The 18,595-nt window shown below is 44.3% G+C and overlaps 1 protein-coding gene across 9 annotated transcripts in view; it reads right to left on the bottom strand.

The window, feature by feature from the left end:
• The window catches only part of KIF1B (kinesin family member 1B), a 134,647-nt gene that overhangs the window by 41,466 nt on the left and 74,586 nt on the right, over window positions 1–18,595 (bottom strand). For 8 of the 9 annotated variants that reach the window (XM_081015959.1, XM_081015960.1, XM_081015961.1 and 5 more), the window contains 7 exons: window positions 18,504–18,583; window positions 16,938–17,013; window positions 13,272–13,351; window positions 12,523–12,629; window positions 11,822–11,905; window positions 11,096–11,276; window positions 9,824–9,896 (listed from right to left, as the gene is read on the bottom strand). In XM_081015959.1, coding sequence (XP_080872085.1) covers window positions 9,824–9,896; window positions 11,096–11,276; window positions 11,822–11,905; window positions 12,523–12,629; window positions 13,272–13,351; window positions 16,938–17,013; window positions 18,504–18,583 — 681 coding nt within the window. Of the gene's footprint in view, window positions 1–126; window positions 5,278–9,823; window positions 9,897–11,095; window positions 11,277–11,821; window positions 11,906–12,522; window positions 12,630–13,271; window positions 13,352–16,937; window positions 17,014–18,503; window positions 18,584–18,595 lie in introns of those variants that run through there. The other variant, XM_081015967.1, reaches the window with a different exon arrangement.

The following is an 18,595-nucleotide window of genomic DNA, read 5'->3' as shown; positions in this document are numbered from 1 at the left end:
GATGGGGAGGAAGTTCCATCTACCTTTCTCCATGTTGTTTCATTTCAAAGGAAACCTCCTGCCCCCTAACAGGGCTTCTAAAAAGAAAGCAAATGCTTTTAGATTCCAACCAAGACAACACAAGACTTACAAGAGTATTTCATCATTTATTGAAAGCACTTGTTAAAATGCACAAGCAGTTCTGCTTTTCACAAAATGCAGAGTTTTGCTTTTTTAAAAAAATTTAAACCCCTTTTTTGGGGGGGAAGCAATAATAAATGGACAGGTTTTCAAAATCCTATCACTTCACCGGAAGAGTCATTTCCTCCTTTACAGTAATGATAACCAAAGTTCACACCTCTTGTAGCTTTCAAAACTATTTCAAAAGGCAAACACATTTTTACGATATATATATAAGGCAAGAGTGAATGGACTGATCTGCTTGAACCTACGTTCAAACATGCAAAAGATCCTCTCCCTCTAACTTTGGACAGATTTCTTGATTAAGCCCAGTCAGAAAGAAGTTGCCGAATAGCAGATAAAAACAGTAAAGAGGAGGCCTCACCACCCACCCACCTTCAACACTCTCCCCAACTTGTAACTTTAAGGCAGCCTTCACCACCAGTGTAAGTTGAAAGCATATGAAGGGAACCAGGTTGGCAAACGCTGCTTTAAGGTAATATAAAAACATATTTTGGAGGCCCTGGGAACTCTTAGTTCAGCTCTGTCTAAATCACACAGCTCCTAACTTGTTAATAACACTAGTGTAATAACAGAAGCTCTCTCAATGCAGACTGGAATACCTTTTTGTCCTTGGAGCATGAAATGTCTGCTTTAGGCCAAGTCTCATGTAACTCAGTGGGATTTGCTTCTGAGTAGTTCTACAGACAAGTTAACTGTTAGGGATGGCAGCAGTGTGTGGAACTCTCCCCACCCCAGGACGGCTTTTCTGTAGGTGTTAACACCCCCCCCCAAAGCATCTTCTGGAGTTGACAGTTCAACTCCAGAACTTTCAGCAACAAACACCTGTTGGTAATCCATTACCCATCAGCTGGTTTTCTGCAGCTAATCTCCCCATCTGCTTTCCCCCTCCACATAGAAAAGCAGCTTGGGGAAGGATGACCAAGTAGGAAAACAGTTGTTGGGGCAAGAGTTAAGAAGCCTCGTACCCCTCCACTCCCGACCCCAGCCTCCAAAGGCTGCTTTTCATTTAAAGATAACATTGGGAGACAGTTACATGCATCAATGTGTGAAGTATAACTTAGTCCCAAGACCCACAAATTCTCATCCTATTTCTCTTTACGGGGTCTGCACAGCATTTATCACAGAAATGAAGGGGGGGATAGAATTATTTTCTTTTAAAAATATGTTTGTAATGTCCTCTTACAAACCTTTATGGATTGCCTGCATCCTGTGCCGTAACTGGACTCTGCTAGTCAGTCACTGCATTGTGCTCATTTCCTAGCTAGAATTAAATAGGCAGCTTTTCAATTGAAATGCTGTTCCAGATAAGAGAGTTCCAATATAAAAAAAACTGGTGGCATGGTTTATGAAGCGCAAATTGCTCCTCGGACAAGAGAACTCACAGGATAAACAGCTATGGAAATGAGGCAGATAAAAGGCTCAGGTCCCCAGATATGTTTAAAAACCTGGAGCAGCGAGAAAAGGGGTAAATTAAAAGGACACATAATTTAATTGAGGAATTTCAATAAGCACAAGACTTTCAAGTTTTAGTTTTTTTCAACTCCCCTGCTCCGTGACACCTTTTATACTGGAAACTTAACTGTGATCTCTGGCTCAGAAAAAGAAAATTGACGGGGGGCTTTGTCTACAGAAACATATTCTCTCTTTGAAACCAATACAATTAATTAAATTTAATTCATTGGTTAATTAATTAATAAAGTTTGTGGCCCTGCAAGCAGTTCCAACCTTCCCTGGATTCTGCCATATAGTGAGCAAACATACTTGGCAATCGAATCCATGGACAACAGGCAATTCCCATTATTGTGTTCACTGGGGAAAGGCTCCTGTCCATATTCCCCCATGCGATTGACGTGAGCACATGCCAGGCAAAGGACTGAGACTGTGTGCCTGGACAAGGAGAACTGCATCGTGTAATCCAGGAGGTCACCACTTTTTCTAACCAGGGAACCACCTTGAATCCTAGTGGTGGCTGGTGTCCATTGGGATTAGTAGGGTGTTAAGGGAGGGAGCTGAACAGTCGGTGGAGCCAATGACAGGCACAACTGCAGCCAATGAAAGGCAGAGCCAACTCATTTTAGTTTTCTTCCCATCCTCATCCCTGCCAAAGGGGAGGGAGCTGTATATTAGTAAAAAGGCAGGAAGGTGGGGGCTGGCTTGGAGGCTGGCTGAGGGCAGACTAAGGTTGGTGGGGCAGTGCCATGTGGAGTCAGTCTGCACTGTTTAACCCAAACATGCATTTGGGGACCTGTATCTTAATTATTTTACCACACAACTTCATGGTGATAGTTCCGGTTTTCGTGACCCACCGCAAGATCAGGTAGTGGGTCCTGACCAGTGGTGTAATCAGACCTAGAGCGGTCGTCGCAGGAGGTAAAAGGCAGAAATTTCCATTCTGCCACACTTGAGAGTCCTGCTTGTGCATCAAATGTAAACTGGCTGAACTGCCATAATAAACTCCTGAAACAAATCTGGAGAGACCTAGTCATTTTTGGGAGCTAAGCAGCCAACACAAAATTACTCACCCCCACAAAATGATTGCCAGGGCTTTTTGGGAGTCAGAAGGATTTCAAGTTCACTGTGGAGTTGTGCCCCCACAGAGTAAGTGGAAAAAACCAATCAAAATCCCCCTGAAAGTCCAAGGATGGGGATCCTGAGCCCTCCAAATGTTGATGGGCTACAATGCTCATCATCACTGACCACTGGCCAGCTTGGGACTGGGGTTGATGGGAGTTGAAATCCAATAACGTCCAAGAGGGCCCCATCCTTACCCTTGTCTTTTAAGTTATAACGTATTAAAGACCTATGTGAATTGGAAGAGGAAGATGCTGCAGCTGTACACCCATCACATCGCTTAAAGGCAGCATGCAGAATTGGGCAAGCAACTTCATTTAGGCAGCTTTTGGCTGCCCCTGTAATGTTATACTGATTCTACCTAAGCTAAGAAAGAATGCGATTTTTTAAAAAGCACTCTGCAAGAAGATGAGAATTTGGAGGACTCTACAAGAAGGACTGCACATGTCAGTGTTTTATTTCCTGAAGGCACAGAGAAGGAAGGGCCAGAGATTAACTGTGTTCTCTTATCAGCCCCAAACCGGAAGTTTTATGGGTGAATTTGAACAAGATGAACTGAGAAGATGGAAAACCAAAACAAGGAATCTGAATACAACTTGAGATTCAAGGGTCAGACTCCTAAATTGTTGCCTTGAAGCTTTTACAGATGACATTCAAACACTACATAGTAGATTTGCTTTTGTTGATTGTCCAAAGGAGAGAGTAGCCCTATAGGTATTCCAGAAAGGCTTCAATTTTTTAATATATATATATAAAAGGTATCCCCATAAAATAAAATGAAGGCAACTTCCCAAAGCTCCTAAGGGTTATCAATCATCAATATTCCACAATTCTAACATGTTTCACAGGCAATAATAGATAGGTAGAAAATGTTTGTGCTTTGCATATAAAACCACACATTTGCTAAAAATGATCATTTGAAACTCAGGGTAGTTATAGCTACAACCACCAACACCACCTCCCATGATCAGCACCACTCTCCCTCAACTCTCCAGTGACTCAGACAGTTGTTTCTCGGCTAGCTTTGAGGTTAGGTGCAGAGAATTGTCGCCTCATCCGTGGAGGGGTCACAAACTGGTTATAGTGGTTAGGCTGATCAGTCTGTCTTGCACGACCACTGGCTAAGTTGCTCTCTGGATTCACCCCTCCACTGCCATAATTGCAATAGGACTGGCGGTGCTGATGCATGTGGCGCTTCTGCTGGAAAGTCTGCAGGTCTTGATTGTGGAGTCCACCATAAGAGGGCAACGATTCTGATGAGTCAGATGTCTGGCGACGCAGCCCTTTCTGCTTCCCATTGAGGGAATTGCTTCTCCAGCGCAGCTGAGTGGATGTTTCTGGCTGCTGATGGCTTGGCTGCGGTTGAGCGTTCAAGGGCTGCCTCTTGATCTGGATATTATCCTGACCCCTCTGAGGGCCGTACACACACCAAAGCTGCTGGGGGTCCTTGGGAAGGGGGGCTTTACTGCACGGGTCTTTGTTTTCCCGAATTTCCTCTTTCTTCTTCTCCTCCTCCTTTGGAACCCTCACTTCAATCACTTCATCCTCCGTAATAATTATATGCGTGCCTGGGCTCCATGAGTTTCTGTGTTTGGGGTTGCTCTTGAACGGGAAGCGGGGTTTGCGGTTCTCGGGCGGGATGAACCGGTGAGGCATGTTCTGCCGGCGAAGCTGTTTGGCTATTTCCTGCTGCTGTAGGTTCTTAAAACGGATTTGCTCTTGCCTCATCCAGCGCAGCCGCCCACGCCTGAAGGCCGGGTCCTCCTCCATTAACTGGGAGACACGGCCATCATTCATGTGGGCATCTGTCTCATCAGTTCTCACGCTTCCCTCAGCATCCACCTTCTTAGGGACATTGGGTTGCTCTTTCATTTTTGTGGCCGCCACGGCTGCCTGGCCCTTTGGTTCTTGGGAGCTGATCAGGGGCAAAACCTTCTCCATTTTGAGCATTTTGTTTCGAAGGACTTTTATCTCCTCATCCTTCAAGTTGTTTTGCTTCTTCACCTCTTGCAAGATGTCTTCAAGTTTATCGATATGCACCTTTAGGTCGTCCACATCAGCAATACCCTTCCCATTGAGCAGCACGTCTTCGATCTTCTCATCACCAACCCCCACAGTGTCCCAAACGTCTCGGGCGACGGCTCGCCATGAGTCACGTTCATTGGGGTCTTTCTTCCCATACATAGTACAAAGCTCTTTCATCTTCACAATGGCCAAGGCCTCAATCTCTTGGCGCGTATGCCGGAAGTCATTGAGGGCCACCTCATAGCAGATCTCCTTCACAGCCTGGATCTTCAGGTCTGAGACGGTAACCCACCGGGAGTCCTTGCTAAGGCGTCGACGTTGAGGTATCTGATACATTTTAATAGGCTCTCGTTTCTTCCCACTGCTGGGGAGGCCACATTTTTTAACTATGGTTTGCAACTTGCTGGGGGGCAGCTTCTCTCTCAGGGAAGTGATCAGCCTCCAGCTCTCCTCGCAAGACCGCTTGTCCGAGTCATCCCCACTATCAGAGTCTGCATCCTTTGGAAAACAAAAATTGAGAAGTGGCCCCAAAATAACCAAAATTAAAATGGGGAAAGGAATGAAAATGCTCAACAACAAAAAGTAACTAAAAACTAAACAAATCATTTTGCAGGGAAGGGGGGTGGGTGGGAATCAAACAGAATAAATGTTATGAAAAGTCTAACTTAAGATTTCAGGCTTATGTTGCTGGACTCTTTATCCTAAAGGTGCTCCGGTAGTTTCATTAAATCCAGCCACATCTAGATTTCATGGAAAATTGGACTCTAATCATCATGGAATATTCAAAGACTTTCAAATCCAGATGAAACTGTTGAAAAAACTAAAAACCAAGTACCTGGTAGGAAGGTGGAAGGAACACTTTACTCATGCTAGAAAGACGTGCAAAAGTTCAATCGCACATTTTTGCCTTGGTTACTGCTGACGAGTTAATCCAGTATAAATGTATATATATTTAAAGCGATCTTTCCTTCATGGTGAGTGGACCCAACAGTCATTGCAGAATGATCAGACGAACAGCCAAGGTTAAGTTGAGTTAACATTGGTTAGTAAATGCTGTAAACGTGGTGCAGGAACACGCAGGTGGACAGTCCGTTCTACTAGAAAAGCAGCCAGAGAAGTGTTAGAAGGTAAAAAAAATGGGGGGGGGGGTGGAATCAGCAGCAGCCACTAGGGATGGGGGTTAGAAGTCATGTAAATGCCACTACAACGGGTGAGGATACTTCAGGCTCCCAGGAGAACCTGCTACAAGCAAGAGGTCTAGCCACCACATTCCAAAAGGGTCTTTTCCATTTCCCACTGACAACATTGCTTTGAAAATGCTTATGAGCTTTAATCATCCTAAAACGGTATTTGAAGCACTAAACTCCACACAAAGCCTGTGTTATTTCGATGCCCACAAAAGTTTATCCCATATTTTATCACCAAGCCTCTTGCAAATTTACTAATTGCTAGTTCAGCTTTTGGTTCGTTGTTAACACAAGCTTGCTATGTTTTTAAAATGACATCACTCCTTAAGATTGCGAAGACTTAAGAAATGGCTTTCCTAAGTCATCTCAAACAAACAAAGCTTTTCATGCTGTTCTGAGAGGAATGCCCATTTATTTGAGCTAGTGGTTCAGGGTTCTTTTAATTCAGCAGATGTTTTCCAGGGCCTGCTTAGACAATAAGGAATCAGAATTAGCTACCGTGCTACCAAGAAGTTCAGGGTACAGTCGTCCCTTGGATCCCAAATGCCCTGGAACTCGGACATTTTGGCTCTCGAATGCCACAAACCCGGAAGTGATTATTCCAGTTTGCAAACGTTCTTTTGGAACCCGAACATCTGATGGGGCTTCCGCGGCTTCTGATTGGCTGCAGGAGGTTCCTGCAGCGAATCAGAAGCCACAGTTTAGTTTTCGAACCTTTTGGAAGTCAAACGGACTTCCAGAACAGATTCTGTTCAACTTCCAAGGTACAGTAAAACTGTATTTTAAACATGCTGCCTAGCTGATTCTCAGGTCATTCAGAGATCCCCACCCACTAGGGAACCATGAGGAACATCTATCCACCCACAGCAATAACTCTACTATTAAATAATACAATCCCTTGGTTGTAAAGAAACCGTCCATCATACTGCAGTGGAAATGGAAGATACCCAAACAGAATTCACACCACATGCTAATTTCAAGGCTGTGTCCAGAAAGGGCGGGGAAAGGGGCTTGTTGACATCATTAGAACTGTCACCTCTGTATTTTATGGCACATACACAAAATTTGCTATTTGCGAATATAAAGGAGGGTTGCTGATCTCGCCCATCAAATTCCATTATGAAGAGACTCAACCAATTATGTTAAGAAACCAATTCAACAAAGCTGAGGAGTGAAAAAGAGGAAGTCTCATTCCTACTACCAAATTTGAGGGTTGGCTTCAATGCAACCTGGTTACATTGAAGATTATGCTGATTACATCAAAACTTAACATACCTGGATTTTTATTTTAGGAAAGCAGATAAAACTGTCCAGCCCAGCACTGATTTTTTCCTTAAAATTTCAAACATATTATGCCTTCTATGTAACATTTTTAGTGCATGTTGTGATTATTCTTTAGTAGGAAACAACATTCCACTGATTTTTGCCATAAGCGAATGCTCAGAAATCCGTTTGTGCTTTATCAGTTCTTTTGCAAAAGATATCCCTTTCTCATCCACATACCAGTTTAACACACTTGGAACGGGCAGTTTTTAAATGTGAACTATTATAGCCACAATACAAGACTAAGGACACTTGCAATATTTCTATGGTGAGCTTCTATAATACAAAGAATGCTATGGACTGAGGGCAGGTGTATTAGGGTGAAGTGGGAAGCATCTCACTAACTTCAGCCTGCCCCTACTTGCCCATCTTCTGATTTATGACCAGTCAGGTGGTAACTCTGCCTGTCACTGGTTTTGGTTCCACCCCCTGTTGGTCTCTCGGCCTTCTGCCCTACCTATCCTAATGGGCACCAGTCATCACTGTTTGCAGACTGCTATTTGGTCTGCCTTTATCTGTGAATGAGGACGGGCCAAAGCTTCCAAGTCTCGAAGATTATTGTCATTTGTGTGCTACAGTACAGATGCTACACACAAACCTTAAATGGCTCCCTTTACCCTGGCTTTGAAAGCCAAGCTCCACACCCTGCAGGACCTCACAGCTACCACTGAGCTGCACGTCTGCTCCCTGGATTATCCTGTGATCCTACCTAACCCCTTCTGTGTCAGGTCAAACCCAAATCTGGAACATTTGATTAGTGACTATGGATTATTCCACTGGCCCTGTTTGATCTGCCCTCATCAGTATTAGCTCTTGCACTCTTGTCTGACTAGCACCCTCCTGAAGTCTTCCTCTTTTGAAAGATAGGGAGACCCCAGCACCCATCAGTAATGCCCGGTGACCTCCATACACTCTACATGGGGCTCCCTTTGAAAACAATCTGGAAACTTCAACAAATACAAAATGCCACTGCACACTTGTTAACAGGTACAAGCCTTTAAGGGCATATTTTGCCAATTCTGAAAAAGTCTGCATTGGTTACCATTGGAGACTAGTGAAAACACATTTTATTCCCACCCCACTTCCTCCTTCCCACATCTGGGATATAATGGGAGGCATGCTTTTATTAGTTCTGAGTCTAAGTTGCTCCTCTGTCCACAGAAAGAGAGGGGGTGACTGCAGCCAACTCTACCCCTCCATCTGCTGCCCTCTGCACCACATATCTCACACCATTCCCAAGGATCCTCCAACTCTCAGAAGCAGTCTTTGGGAAGGTGCAGGCAGCTGCAAAGGGAAGAAGGAGGAATGAAAACTCTAGTCCATGAACACAAACTCAGTATTCTAAGTTTGTTCATGTTGTAGTTTATTTGTGTCCAGGTTAATTTCCATTTCTGCCTTATTCCACTATTTATACTGTTAAAACCTTTGTTTGTAATGGTCTAATGACTAGAAACAAATGAATCTGATCCACTTTATTAAAACACTTTAAGTATTTTTTAAAAATTGTCTTCACTTTATTAAAAAGTAAAATCAGCCTTGGGAACATTTTTGTTAGACTACAGTACAGAAATTGAGTAAATAAATTTCCAGCCATCTACTACCTTCATTCATAGTTTCAGATGCAGGGACAGATCTCACTGCCTGCCACTAGACATCCAGACCAGGGATGTAGAACCTGGTGCCCCTCCAGACATTGATGGACCACAATAGGTTCCCATTTGTGATCTAAACCCCTGCCCAGGAGTATACCCAGTCAACTTAGTTTCCTGACCCATCCAAAATGGGAATATGGTTCTTTTAGAGATTCACTTTACATTGATTGGATGAAGGTGCCCTATCCCTCATTTCCTGCACCAGGATGCTAAAGTGGGAGAAGCCTGCTTCCTCCCTAGCAACCATCCTCACTTCTGCTTGCTTTGCCCCAGAAAACCTGCTGTCTTTTAGCTACGTGTAAGTGATTTGCTAGTACCAAAAACTCTTTCGCCTTTTCCCATAACCACACACTGCTATGTGCATCAAACAACACCCTTGCTGGGGAGCCACACTCCATGCAAGGCAGGGGAGGAAGGTTAAATAACATGCAGAGTTGCAGCAACAGTTTTGGACATCACATGTGAAAAATCCTTGGCACACCAATGCATCTGGAAGGCTCTCCTCAGCAGCATAGAATTAGTACTTGGTGTTGATCCAAGAGAAAACTAAAGCAACCCTCCAGGGCAACCATAACAGGCAAGACCATCAAAAAAGCCATTTCAGAATTGATTGGGGGAGGGGGGCTGTAACAATGCAAAATACAAGCCTTCCTTCTGACCTGTTAAGGAACCAGGATGTTGGCACATTGTACCTGTTTAGGTTCAACATCTACTTGAGGGTGAGATCCATGCACTTTATGGTATGCCCCCAGGCATCTGAAGCCAAAGTAGCACGTGAGAAGCAAGGGGCAACTAACAGTGGGAAGAGTCAATCTGATCACATTTCCTGGAAGTTTAGCATGTTGATTTCTGCAAGGACAGCTAGGAAATATTGACACCTACCAGCCTCTGCTGCTCCAACAAGAGATCTGCTTCCTCTTTTTCCTTCTTGTACAGAATCTCCATTTCTTGAAGTCTGGGGAGAGAAGTCAGACACCTGGTCAGCCTAATACAACCTGGGACTGCGGTGGTTGTGCCTAGCCTGGACTGGGTACCTGGCACCGAGTCCTCAAAGAACAAACCAGACACCTCTCAGGTTGAGAACCTTGAGGAGAAGGTCCCCTGAGATCAGTGCTAAGGATACCCTTGTGGGGAAGAAAAGAAGTTGTGCTGAAGAACCCTTGTAGCTGTCCCCAGAGGAGGTGTTGGAACTCCCACCTCCCACCTCAAGAGCCCCAACACCAAAAAGGTCTGGGCCAAAAAACAACATAACATGCAGCTTGTGAGCAATGGGGTCTCCATATAAGCAATCCCTTCCATAACAGCACTTGTGGTCTAGGAGGCCAGAGTATGTAAGGGCTCCCAATGGAACCATCCAGTTGTTGGAAACAATGAAGGTCTCAGGTCCCTAGTCTGCCTGTCCTGCTATGGGGCATCTTGACTGAACTCTCTGTGATACTGCCCTTGAACTCTTGCCTGACCATGCCGCTGGATCACATTTTGGACCTAGACTGATTCTCCATGCTTGACCTTGGTTTGGTTCAACTGCACTGCAGCTGCAACCCCACCTTCCTTGGTGAGTGTTTTGCTAAGATGCTTGTACCTCCTGAGACTGGAGCCTGAGCCCCTGAGGGTACCCACTGGAGCACGGCAATAGTCAGGGTGGGGACAGCAGATGCACCCCCCACCTAAGAGCACCCATTTGCCCCACCTAAGAATTTCCTGGTGTGGGTGTGTGCAGAAACACACTTCTAGGTAGCGGGGCACTTTAAAAGGACTACGGGAACTTTGCCAGCTGATCAGTAATATTGTGGGGAAACACAAAAACTTCTGCAGAAACCAGAATCCTGCAACAAGCTAAATATATTATGACCAGTACTCCATTTTAGCAACAAAGAAGCATCTCTCCACAAAACAAAATGTTGTCATGAGCCACTCTGCAAAACCTTCTGAAGTAAGCACCAAACAAAGGTTAACTGAAAACTACTCAAGAGCCTTTTCATAAGCAATTTCACTTCACAGCTAACATTCCAACTAAAAAGAATTGCATATGAAAGTTGTACCAATATTAAAGGATGATGCTCTACAACAGTTAAGCAGAAGAGAACATTACTTCAGTAAGATGGATGGAGGGATGAATGGTAACTTGTTCAATGTCATGAAAAAATGCATTACCTTTTCTCCATCTCCTGTTTCATATCAATTCCTTGTTTCTCCAGCAATTCCCTCTGAGCAAAAGTCCAATCTACTGGTTCTGAGGGAGTCTCTGCTGATGGAGTCTTTTCCCTTTCAGCCCGTGCTTGCTCAGGATGGTTGAAGCGGAACACGTGGTTTTTGCCCATAATAATACGATTTCCTGGATGGGCAATAAAAAGATTATGACCTAAAGGGTTTTTGTTTTTTGCTTTTTAACGAGAGAGAGCTAGCTGGGATTTGTTCAGCCATGTTATCCCCAGGCAATGAATTCTCAAGGACAGTCAAAGCCAGAAATCATAAAACCCTAACTCAAAGAAAAGACGACAGACTTATGGGAAGAGTCCAAAGCAATGTAGTGCACACGTTCTGCATTCAAAGGGTTCTTAGTTCAATCCTTGGCATCTCCAGTAAGAAGGGTCAGGGAACAGCTCATGGGAAAAACCTCTGTTGGACAGCCATTGCCAGAGAAGGCCAGCCAAAGTGATACCTTCCAGATACTGCTGAACTACAATTCCCACCAGCCCCAGCTTTCATAGCCCATGGTCAGGGATGATGGGCTTCAAGTTGGAAAAGACAATATGGGGCTAGATGGGCCAATAGTCTCTGGATAAAACAGCTTCCTGTGTTTCTTTCATGGAGCCACACAGTTTTCAAGACACTTAAAAAACAAAACAAAGACAGAGTAACAAATTCCAACGTCTTTACCTGAGCGCAGCTGGACAGGTTGCACCACTCTCTTGCCGTTGACATAGGTTTCAGACCGTTCACCAGGTTCCAGGGTAACAATCACTAGAACAGGAATAAAGAATACTCACATCACTGTTTTACCAAAGGGAGAAATTGGAGAACCTGACCCCAGAGAACTTCTCCAAGCTCCTATGTAGGGCCTATAAAGACGTTGTAAGTGTTTACAATGGCTGCTAGCCCTGATGGCTATGTTCTGCCTTTGCTCTTGGAGGCAGCACGCCTCAATAACAGCTGCTGGGAATCACAGCAGGGAAGAGGACTGTTGCTGTGCTCTGGTCATTTCCAAAAGGTATCCGGTTGGACAATGGGAGACCAAGATGCTGGACAAGATGGGCCTTTAGCCTGCTCCAGCAGGGCCCTCCTTATGGTCTTATGTTGTGGGAAGGACAGGGGAGAGAAGTCTTTCCCACAGAGAAGAATATGCATATTCCAGGATTTCCACAGGAATGCCTCTTAAAATCCTTCCAAACAAGCCAGGGCAAAACCAGGGTGGAGTTTAGCTACATAATCCAAAAAAGGGCAGAGTTCAGCTAATCAGAAGTCCGAAGAATATCTTGCTTATCTATAAAGAGCCAGAAGATGGCAAGTACCAATATAAGTAACAACACAGGGCAGAGCAGCAGAGCGATATTTAACCAATAAGTAAGATGCTGTCTCACCATCACCATTATGGTTTCTCTCGCTCCGGAAAATACAGTGCTCCTCTTTGATGTGAGCCCCGCTGAGAACGATGTCTTGACGCCGTTCAGCATCTGCCTGGCCAACCCTGCGTCCAGCAAATAAGATTGTTTAAATTCCTTATAGCTTTAAAAAATATAGACATAGGAATCTGCAATAAACATAGAAGCTTGTGCGTGTCATACACAGCGCTGCCCTCTTCCAAAACCTTGCTGCCAGTCACTTCCTCCTCCCTGCTGCCTCAGATGGCTGCCTCACTCTGCCTTAGAGTAGGGCCAACCCTGTGGACCAATGACCTGATGATCACTGCGTAATTTCAGATGGATTTTATTTTCTGGCTTAGTCTGAGATTCTCTGTTTTCAGCCATCCTCACTACCCATGGTGAAGCTGAAGCAGGTATTGCAAGGTAAGACTATGCTAATTATAATGGCAGTATCCTTCCCCACCCTGCTGCTCCACTCCAGCTTTAGGATCAAAATGCCCAGCTAAGACAATCAGTCTGCTCTTCCTCTTCCAAGCTCCCCTGGCAATATTCCGCTTGGTTAAAAGCTCCTGCAACTCCAAATCTGACAATTAAATGTTAATCCCATGCATGTAAACAAGGACATGGGTAATTAAGTACGTGCTTTGTCTGACACTCAAGAGCTTAATATGACTGGATTTGCTTTGGGAGAGAAGAGAGGGACTCAAGGTGGCAGCCATCTGACTAAAAGCAGTGTTGCCTCTCACCTGGTTATGCCATCTTTGATGTAGTAAAGTAGGCACTCTGACATGAGGGGATCTTCGTTGAGGTTGACAAGGTGAGGTGTCTGAAATGAGGAAAAGCAATTAACTTAAAGATCAGGGCCTCTCTTCCCCCCTGTACAACTTCTTTAAAAAGGCAACGCAGCAGCTTCAAGGTCCAAATGCAACTTCAAATTAACCTCTCTCTCCTTGGGAGAAGACAAGTCATTTCTTCAACAGATGCAAACTATTTCAGTACAGAAACAGAGTGATATCATAGGCAGAAATGCCTGCCAGCCTCTCAGCCAGCTAAGAAACATTAAATTGGAAGATCTACTCAGTATATTTATATATATATATATATATATATTTGCTTAACAAGGGTTAGTAACTGGCAACCACTAAAAAAAAATAAAAAATCAGGCCCTGGAGAGCTTCTTCTTGATCCACTAGCCGCCAACCCAAGTTTGTCCTCCTGCTCCACTTGCCCAGAAATAGAAATTCCATGTGTGTGGAAAGAGATAAAGAGAAATAAAGAATGAGAATGGGATGGAAAGTGAGCATATCAATATTACTTGCATTTCAAAGTGAGGTGCCTCCAAACAAATCTATTTGCTGACCACAGTCTCTCAGCCTCAGATTTTGTCAAGGGAAAACATGAGGAATTTCTACCACAGGATACATTATAGAGAAGGTTAGACTATCTGGAAGCTTTTATTCTGTGTTGTATGTGAAGAAGGGGGCACTTGTACCCCATGCTTCCAAGCCATAAGAGGAAAAAATCTAGGTACTTTGCTAGACGGCTAACACTCTTACTGGAACCTAAGAGAGTTGCTACCATCACTAAACCAACCTTCTTTGGGGAAAATACCCCACTGGAATCAGCAAACAAGTCACATGGCCTTGGAGTGAAAATCTAGCCAATGGAATGCCAGCAAGCACAGACAAAGGGGAAAAACACAGAACATCAGAACAAAAACAAAACACAGAAAAATGGACATTGACACCCAGCGAACACTCTTCATAGACTCTAAGGAGCTACATCAAGCACTAAACCAACCTTCTTTGGTGAAAATAACCCATTGGAATCAGCAAGCAAGTCACATGGCCTTGGAGTGAAAATCTAGCCAGTGGAAGGCCAGCAAGCACAAATGAAGAGGAAAAACACAAAATGTCAAAACAACAACAAAACAAAACACGAGACAGAGAACAACAAAGACAAACACTCAAGATGCCAGTAACTCTAGTTCATTAACTAGTGTTCCAAGACTTCCGCAGCTAAAATATGCCACCTTACAGCATAAAACGAAACTATGAGAACTCTAAGGACTGGAGGGTTCAGAATGAGGAAAAGGCCGACCACAAGCAACAAGAGTATCAGGATGGATGGGAAGGGAAAGGGAAGAAGGATCAGTGTCTATTTTCTAATTCCATAGGCAGAAATCTCTACTTAAGCATCTGTTTTCTCCACCTGCACAAACCTGGTCAAGAGCAAATGCGTCAAAAGACTCATCAAACAGAGCTGATGGCCTCTGAGGGAAGATCTACATGGAGAGAGTCCAGAAAAATGAGAGGAAACAAGAGGAAAGAGAGAGCTTGAGGGGAATGGAGCAATAACCATAGTGAGAACTACTGCAAGGTCCAAAATTCCAGGAGCCCCTGAATAAGGAAACTTTATTGAGCCCCCTTGATGCAGAATGTGCAAACCAATACTTCTTCCACACTAATTTCAAAGTCTTTTCAGCACTTCAGAAGACTAAGAAGGGATTTGCTGATGAGCCTTTGGGTTCTTTGCCCATCTTGGGGCCACAGGAAAATGCCCAATTACAACAACCTCTGGAGCCTGACCTGATAAGGACCATAATTCAGTGGCAGAACATATGGCATGCATGCAAAAGGTCCCAGGTTCAATCCAAGGTATCTCCACACAGGGCTTGTCTGAGACCCTGGAGAGCCACTGGCACTCAGTGTAAAGGATGCTGACCTAGGTGGACCGGTGGTCTGACTTGGTATAAAGAACAGCAGCTTCCTATGATAAAGTTATGCATCAAACTGGCTATTGCTTCGCACAGGGTGGCCAAATATTATTTGTTTCACCTATGTGCCCTATACAAGTTTTATGAAAAGGTTCCTGAAAACCCACACATCCAGTTTCAGCACACATGAACTTCAAGACATTCTGAAATCTACCAGTAGCACTGGTAAACTTTTGCTCAAGTTCTGCTCCAAAGGTTGGCAGGACAGTGATAAGACCTATTGTTTGCTGCATCTAACCTGACTAGGAGCAGGGTTAGAAATTCTCCAGGAGCCCCGCATGTTTTGCAACTGGCACTGGTCCAACTGCAACCACGTGGAGCTCTCTGGATGCCAGGCTGGCCACTGCCATCTCCATTTGGCTGGCCTCTCCAGTTTTCTTAAGCAAGTAAGCAGAATAACTTCTTTATTGCATTTATATCCCACCTTTCTCTCCAAGGAGTACATGGTTCATCACTCTCTTCATTTAACCTATCTCACAGGGTCATTGTAGGGATTAAGAGGCTGTGACTGGCCCAAGGTCACCCAGTGAGCTTCATGACTCAGTGGGGATACAAACCCTGATTCCCAGGTCCTAGTCTTGATAGTTTAACCACTCCACCATACTGGCCTCCTACTTCTTAGAGTACTTCTACTATGGGGGAAACTATATTCACTGCTTTTTTTCTAAAAAAAATGTTTAGGGGTACTCTCATTTTGACTCAAGAAAATCATCATTTTATAGTTCAAATCAGGAAAAATACAATAAATGGACAGAGTACAAAGAGCACAAAATGTTTAGCAGTATGCATACCCCTGTGTGTCCCCCCAGAAAAAAAGCACTGACTATATTAAGTCTGGCGTGGCCTGGCGTGCTCTGGTCCATGGGGTCACGAAGAGTCGGACACGACTAAATGACTAAACAACAAAAATATTAAGTAGGTAGATATGGGGAAAGCTAAATGTCACTTAAAGAAGGATCTGAAATATTGAGGCTTGAATGTGTTTTATTCTGATTGTTTTATTTGATGTTTTAATGTGGCGCTGTAGTCTAACCACAGAGCCTAGGATTTGCCGATCAGAAGGTTGGCAGTTCGAATCTCCGCAACAGGGTGAGCTCCCGTTGTTTGGTCCCAGCTCCTGCCCACCTAGCAGTTCAAAAGCACGTCAAATGCAAATAGATAATTAGGTACCGCTCCGGCGGGAAGGTAAATGGCATTTCCGTGTGCTGCTCTGTTTCGCCAGAAGCAGCTTAGTCATGCTGGCCACATGACCCTGAAGCTGTCTGCGGACAAAATATCAGCTCCCTCGGCCTATAGAGCGAGATGAGCGCACAACCCCAGAGTCGTCTGTGACTGGACCTAACGGTCAGGGGTACCTTTACCTTTAAACCACTTTAGAGATTTTTTCTTTAAAATAAGGAATGAAATTAATAATATTAATAGTAATAGTAATACTGATAACTGATAATAATAATCTCAAGGGGGAGGGGAATGGCACCTAGAAATTCTATTGTGGCGACCGTAACCCAGGTTTAAGATGCCATTTGGCGTTTGGCTTATATATCTGAGTTTCTAACACTGGTTAGGAGCCAAAATCCTTTCTAAAAAGCCCAGCAATGGGCAGTCTTCACAAAACAACTCAACAGCACAGATGTACCTTTTTAGGTGAGAAAACACCAAGGGTTCCTCCGTCTTCTCGAATGGCGACTCCCATCTCAGCCAGCAAAGCCTCTCTGTGAAGGAGGGAAGAGAGATATCACTGAAATATATTTATAATTCAAGCTTCAAAACATGGAGGGAATGAGAAGAGCTCATAATCACAAAATACAAGGTTAATAATCATGACATACAGGTGTGATGGGACATATTTATTTCAGTACTTTCTGCAGTGGCTGGTGGTGGCTTTCCAGGATTTCAGGCAGGAGGTGCTCTCAGCCCTATCTGGAGATGTCAGGGAGTGAACCTGGTACCTTCGGCATGCAAAGCATCTGCTCTGCCACTGATCTACAACCCTCCCTCTGGCAGATTCACTTAATGAAGGGTTGTAGTTTGATGATAGTGAATTCCAATTTGTGCAACAAGGAAATTTTTGACCCAAGGTCTCTTCCAACCCTAGGATAACCTAAACTGGCAAAGCTGTATTAGGATTTAGGGCAATGGTGGGGAACCTGTGGCATTCTGAATATTGCTGTAGCTCCCATTTGCTCTAGCAGAGTACAGTTCAGGGATGATGGGAGTGGAGGGCCAACAGTGTCTGTAGGGCCAAAGGTTCACCCACCCACCCCTGGTTTAGAGCCATTTATTTTTACTATGGCAAAACCATCTGGAAATCCTTCATTCTCTACATGTCTCTATGCTACACTCTCTCTAGCTCTCCAGACAGATTTCCCATTTCTAGTTGTGACATTTGAACCTTCTCTCCTCCGCGGTTACCTGTCTTTTTAGTCTCCCTTTCTTCCTCCCTCATGCTCTTTTATCTCCTCCTGTTGTTTCAGGTACTTTGACCATGTAACTCCTCACCCCATTTCCTACAATATGGTGGGTTCGGGTTAGACATACTTTTGAGGGGTTTTTATTAGAGTCTCACGCTTCAACAAAAGCCCAGCACAAAATAGCAATGTGAAGGGTGGAAGCAGACAACTCTCAAGTAGGTAATGACCAGGGTGCCTCTGAACACCTGCTCAGCTCAGGAAATGGTTCCTTGGGCCAGAGCTGAGCTCAATGTCATTTCACATCAAAATACACTCCTGTCACACAAACAGCTTCATTTGTTAAAGCAAATGAATTTAAGGCATAAAACAAACACGCACAATGTTGAGGTTGCTATAGTTAAAAACAACCAGAAATCCTTGGCTAATCTACTCCAAACCACCCAGAGATCCCCCAATAGACCCTGATCTACCATTCTTCTACCCCTGTCCCACACTATATGTCTCACACCACTCCCTCACATGCTGTGCGCCAAGCCTGTTAATATCTCTCGAATCCTTCAGCAACAAAGCCATTCCTGCAGAACTCTGGTCTTAACCTGGTCTGTTAGGCCCTTTCCTGTGACTATTCCTCCACTCCTTTTTAGTAAAAGTACTCTCCTTTGTCTACTGTTGGAAGCTAGATAGCCAATGAGGTTTAGCTGCAATCCTGCCGTCATATGGCTGCAATCCTCCATCATATGGCTTAAGATCCTCCAAGCAAACATAGATTGTGGTTTTATTTATGTGCCAACCTCTCCATCCTAATCGCCTCTGTCTTCCGCAGTTTCTCCTCCCATGTCTCATTCAGCTCTGCAATGATCTTCTCAGATTCCTGTAAAAAAGT

The sequence above is a fragment of the Podarcis pityusensis genome (genome assembly GCF_964106645.2).
Source record: "Podarcis pityusensis genome assembly, chromosome: 8".
Classification (NCBI taxonomy): domain Eukaryota; kingdom Metazoa; phylum Chordata; class Lepidosauria; order Squamata; family Lacertidae; genus Podarcis; species Podarcis pityusensis.
Note: the sequence above shows the minus strand (reverse complement) of the source record. Positions and strands in the feature narration are given on the sequence as shown.